General features: G+C 40.6%; 1 protein-coding gene across 3 annotated transcripts in view; it reads left to right on the top strand.

Annotated features, from left to right (window-relative positions):
• The first annotated feature begins 97 nt into the window (after positions 1-97).
• The window catches only part of CIRH1A (cirrhosis, autosomal recessive 1A (cirhin)), a 27,516-nt gene continuing 21,756 nt past the window's right edge, over positions 98-5,857 (top strand). For 2 of the 3 annotated variants that reach the window (XM_008566989.1, XM_008566970.1), the window contains exons 1-4: positions 370-436; positions 930-1,090; positions 3,417-3,608; positions 4,809-4,893. In XM_008566989.1, coding sequence (XP_008565211.1) covers positions 400-436; positions 930-1,090; positions 3,417-3,608; positions 4,809-4,893 — 475 coding nt within the window. In that variant the 5' untranslated portion in view covers positions 370-399. Of the gene's footprint in view, positions 191-369; positions 437-929; positions 1,091-3,416; positions 3,609-4,808; positions 4,894-5,857 lie in introns of those variants that run through there. The other variant, XM_008566980.1, reaches the window with a different exon arrangement.

Raw genomic sequence — 5,857 nt, 5'->3', positions numbered from 1 at the left:
CCGAGCGCGGCGCCGCGCGGCCAACGGGCGACAACCGAACCTCCCGCCGCCGTCGCCGCCGCCGCTAGCACTGCCTGCGCACTTCCGGCTTCGCGCCAGGAGCACTTCCGGGGCAGAGCATGAGAGCGCGCGCGCACGTGGGGCCGGGGCGGAGAGAGGCCAGAACCGAGAGGCGACCGCCGGACCGTGGGTGAGCTGGGGAAGGGGTGTGGGGAGGGGGCGTGAGAGGGGAGTGTAAGAGGTGCGGCTCGCCGAACGTCGGCGCCCCACGAAGCTCATCGATCCCGTTGACCCGAGTTTAGGTGCGGGCTACTCCATAGACCCTGGGAGAGGGAAGAGGTGGCGAAAACCTCGCGCGCGCGCTTCAGACGCCTTCTTAGCCGGGCCGGGCCAAGCCGAATGCGCCTGCTCTGCCCGCGACCTCCAAGCCTTGAAGGTAGACAAGTGAGGGGAGAACCAGACCCGATCCCTACCTTCGCCCAGTGTGTGTGTTGGCCGGGGACATGGGTGACAGATGACAGACCAGGCTGTCAGAGAAGTCACGAAGTCCTGTCACTACCTTAGTTTGCGTCTGTGATTTGCAAACCAACTTAGCATGCAATGGAGTTGGGGAGAGGTGTTTGCTAAAATGCAGATTCTTAGCATATCCCCCCTTCCTCCCCGAAGAGATTAGCATTCTGGAGTTATGGAGTAGGTTCCTTTTTGATTTTGTTGCTGAAGCCTCCTTATTGTTCAAACCATCTCGAGCTTCTGGAGGTTGTTTGATACAGTCCTGTTTGGGGCATGAAAGCATCATTAATTAGATATTTAGAAATGAATTACAGTGAGATATGATTGGAGTTTTTCATCCAGAACAGTTATATTAAGAAACAATACATGTGACATATTGCAGTTAATATTTAACAATAATGACTCTTTCCCCCCACTAGGAATGGGTGAATTTAAGGTCCATCGAGTACGTTTCTTTAATTATGTTCCATCGGGGATTCGCTGTGTGGCTTACAATAACCAGTCAAACAGATTGGCTGTTTCACGAACAGATGGCACTGTGGAAATTTACAACTTGTCAGCAAACTACTTTCAGGAGAAAGTAAGTCATTTGGGAGCCTGGGTGTTTCTGATGCTAATTTTCTTCTTAAGCTCAATTGTACAAAAACTAGTATATCTTTTATATTCAGAGAGATCAAGTGACTCCCTACACCCTCTGTAGTTGTTTAAGACTACAGAACTTAAGTAGCAAATACGAGATCTCTTGTCTGGACGGATGAGAGAAATTCAGAGTTTTGAGCGATGTGATATTGGTTGGAAAGATCCTACCTAGGAATTGTGGCATCTCACTGCTTGTGATTTGGAAACCGAGGTTTGCTTGTTCTTTTGGCCACAACAAGAAGGGAAATTGTTGGGACCATTGTTACACATATTAGTCTCAGCACCATTACAGCCTTGGTAAGGTGGCATTTCCTGCCGAGGGTGTCAGTACCCATTTCATTGTCAACTCTGAAAAAATGAAACATTTTAATATCAGAAACTTTTTGGTGATATGATGGCAGGAAGATGGATTTTTAAGTTCATCTGAGAGAATGTAAACTTACATGCCTATATGAGGGTAATTCATAAAATTCCTGGAAAAACAGAATTGAAAAATAATACTTATCTTTCCATGAACTCTTTAAAGTACCCTCTTATTTGGGAGTTAAGGAGATTTTTAATTAGGTAACAAACATGTCCTTTGGGTGTATGCAGAGGGCTGTCAGGCAACACTTTTTTTTCTAAGGGCGCCGATACTGATCTTCTGCAGGTGAATTCAGTTCACATTTATTGAGCACTTGATACACACTATCAAATGTGATATAAATGAATAAATGAATAAATGGGTAAATGAGTGAATTCAGTGCCCAGCAGCCTGGTACCTGGGATTTAGGCACTCTATAAATGTTTACTGATGAATGAGTGGCAAATACTGGGCATTAAGACAAATGTCAGAGGCCTTAGCTTTACGGGGCTCAAAGACCAGTGGGAGAAATATAAGTATACAGATAGTTTCTGACCAGTGTAATAAATTTTATAATAAAGCTAAGCACAGGCATAGAACCTTAGTAGAGGAGAAGTACCTTTCTCTGAGAGGTGGGTTTAGGAAACCTGGAAAGGGGTGACTTACTGAGTTGACCCCTGAAGAACTAATAGGAATTTTAAAATTGCAGATCATTGCCCACCATAAATGGGTCACTTTCTGTAGTATGAAAAACATGCTGTGGTACATGCTCATTACATCCTATGATTTTTCTCTTTGTCACTTATAACCATTGTAATTATATAATTTGTACATTTGTTTTAATATTTTTCTTCCTTGCTAAACTTCAAATTGTACGAGAATGAGAACCACGTCAGTGGTGTTGATAACTCTGTTCCTACCATTTAGCAAGTGCCTAGTACAAAGCCACTGCTGAGTTAATATTTGTTGAATAAGTCAATCATTTCTTACCTAGTGTCCCTTATTTTCTTCTTTTTCATTGGTTTTCTTTATTCTTCAAGAATTAGTTAATTCAGTCTAGTCTTCTGCTTTCTCCATATTCCCTTCCCTATTAGTTAAGATTGCTTAGCTCTTTTAACCATTCTCAGAGTAAGAAAAAAATTAGTATGTTAGAGTGAAAAGAGTAGAGGCTTGGAGTAAGGTGATCTACATTCTCTTCATGCCATTGACTTTGGCACTTTGGGCAAGCCACTCAACTTGTAAGTATCTTGGCCTTTTCAAGTTGAAATAGGAAAAATTATGCCTACTTAGTCCCTTTTGTGTCAAGAAGGTATAAGAATAAAATGCCTTAATACATATGAAAATTGAGTGCTAAGAAAGCACTTAGAAATCTGAGATTGTAAAAATAGCTGGAGTGAGCTACATTAATTTTATTTTTAAAACAGCTTTTTATAGGTAAAATTGATGCAATAAGCTGTATGTATTTAAAGTATACACACCGAAGTTAGAGTGCAGCGTTTATAACACGAGGGGCCAAGAGTTCAGATTCTTGGCTGCCCCAAAAAAAGCACATTGTAACATTCAACCCATATGTTCATATATTCAGTACACACACATATGCCTGTGAAAACATTACCTAATCAAAATAGTTGCATTAATTTTTAGAAAATTGGATACATCAAATACAATTTGAATACATATTTATTCTGCTGAAAAGGTTTTGCCGAACTAGTCCTAGTAAACAATATAAAACCAACCGTATAAAAATAACTAAAATTTGAACCTGAAAAACATGAAAATATCAATAGGTGTGATCTTCTGGGAGCACAAAACCCCACACTAGTTATTTCTAGGGAAGCAATTTTTACCATGTTGCCTTGTAACCACTCGGTGCTTGATAACTGGTGAATTCACAGTAGGTTGAGAAGTTATGTTGTTTCTGTAGTTTTTTCCAGGTCATGAGTCTCGGGCTACAGAAGCTCTGTGTTGGGCAGAAGGACAGCGACTCTTTAGTGCTGGACTCAATGGAGAGATTATTGAGTATGATTTACAGGCGTTAAACATCAAGTATGCTGTGGATGCCTTTGGAGGACCTATCTGGAGCATGACTGCCAGCCCCAGTGGCTCTCAACTTTTAGTCAGTAATCAACTATTTGTAATTCAAGTCAAGATTTCTCTTTTGCCCACTCAAACTTGCTTTCCTGTGTTCATAGAAGAATAGAATAAAGTTGTATTATGACATGTAGCAACTCCAACCTGAGCTTGATTCCAGCAATCCCAACTACAAGATTAGAATTAATATTGAGGATTAAAAATTTCTTGTCCCCTTTGCATCCTTTTTTTTTTTTTTTTTTTTTTTTTGTCTTTTGTCTTTTTTCCGTGTCCGGCAACGGATTGCAACCCTCAGTGTTGCCCCCGTACCGGACCGGGGACCGGCAACGGGATTGCAAGCCTCGGTGTTGCTCCCGCGCCTCGCTCAGCCAGTGAGCGGGAGCCGGTCTGTATGTGGGATCCGAACCCTCGGACGGGAGCGCCGCTGCGCTTCCCAAGCGGCGCACTATCCAGTGCGCCACCGGGCCGGCCCGACCCTTTGCATCCTTTTTGCTGCTAGTTTGGACCTTGTTTATTCATTTATGAAATGAGAATGTTAGTTTGGTTTAGCATTTCCCAAACTGTGTTCTTTGGAATTGAGAGATACAGACTATTTTTTGTTTTGGTATGCTTTGTGTTTTATGATAAATTTCATTTCAGAAATACAGCATAGTAAATCCTTCTGTAGATTAACAATGCACATTAGTATAATAAAAGTTGAGATGTCCTTCAGCAAGATAACCTGTGCAGCTGTGTTTCAGCACATTATTTCTCAAAAATTTTTTGAGCATAGATTGAGACTCCCCGCCCTACTATTACCATTAGAATGGGTGCTTTCAGAGATTTGATTTTCTGTGATGTATCTGATTCTTTTTTGATTTGCACTAATTTGCATAATTTATGTCATGCGATGGCTCCGTTTAGGTTATAAGATTAATAGGTATTTTATTTAGGCCATGGGTCTCTAGCAGAGATATGCTGTGAAATCCTTCTATTTTATGTCATATGCAGGAATGGAGCCACTGATTAGAACTCTTGATATCAGCCTGTTTTCTGGCTGGGATATGAAGGCTGCCAGGAATACATGAGAATCAGTTTCTTGGTACCAGTATGTTTTTCCTCTTACAAGTATTTTTCTCTTTCAGAGCAAGTGAGTTTTAGGGAGGAAACATATATATTTGTAAGTAAATTTAGTCCTATAAAATGACTTATCTTGTCTGTTTTCTACGTTTTTTCCCCCTAACAGATTGGTTGTGAAGATGGATCTGTGAAACTATTTCAAATCACCCCAGACAAAATCCAGTTTGAAAGAAATTTTGATCGGCAGAAAAGTAAGGGTCATTTTTTGTTGGACAGTGAATAGCCTTAGCAAGAAGTTATATTTCTCTGCCACTGGGGATGGGATATTTTCCCATGGGTCCAGGTAATATTTGATCTGTATGCTAATTTTAGCTGAGTACAGGTTATGTGCTAGAAGCCATCTCTAGCCCAGGCTTTACCCATTGTACAGCATAATTGTAATTGCCTGGTTAAGTAGTACTATAGAAAACCAGAAATCCAAAATAGGAAAGGTAGAGTTTCTGTGGAAGTTGATTTGTTAGTTATCACTTACTTTTGTAAAATTTTTGTTTTGTGTTTTGGAGGGGTTTTTTTGGCGGCTGGGCAGTATGGGGATCTGAACCCTTGACCTTGGTGTTATAACACTGCAACCTGACCAACTTAGCTAACTGCCAGCCCTACTTATGTGAGGTTTTAACGAGTGTGCATAAGGTCTTGAAACTAGAAATTTTATCATTAGGAACTGTGGTTCTTAACCCTGCTAGTGCATTCAAATTAAATGGGAGGGTTTTCTAAATAATTTCCCATGCTGGGGCTCCAGCTGGCCTGATTTGGAATGACCTCTAGAGCAAGGCTGATAAACTGTTCCTGAAAAGGACCAGGTAGTGAATACTTTAGACCTTGCTGGCTATGCAGTCTCCGCCAGCTCTGTCACTAAATAGTGCAGAAGTAGCCATAAATAATATTTAAACTAATGGGCATGACTGTGTTCCAGTAAAACGTTATTTACAAAAATAGGCAGTAGGCCTGATTTGGTCTGTAGGCCATAGTTTGCTGACCCTACTTATAGAGAATAGTAACTGTCCTGTATATTCTCTTTGTCCATTAGTAATATTTATCCTCTGCTAATCAAATTTTTTTTGTTTGTTTTTACTATCTTTTGGGTGTTCTTTAATTACAAAGGTGATGTAATGCTTTTTTTTTTTTTTTTTTTTTTTTTTTTTTTTTTTTTTTTTT

This window comes from Galeopterus variegatus, unplaced genomic scaffold, assembly GCF_000696425.1.
Source record: "Galeopterus variegatus unplaced genomic scaffold, G_variegatus-3.0.2 Scaffold18, whole genome shotgun sequence".
Taxonomy (NCBI): Eukaryota; Metazoa; Chordata; class Mammalia; order Dermoptera; family Cynocephalidae; genus Galeopterus; species Galeopterus variegatus.
The sequence above is the reverse complement of the archived record's forward strand: the minus strand, read 5'-3'. Positions and strand labels throughout refer to the sequence as shown.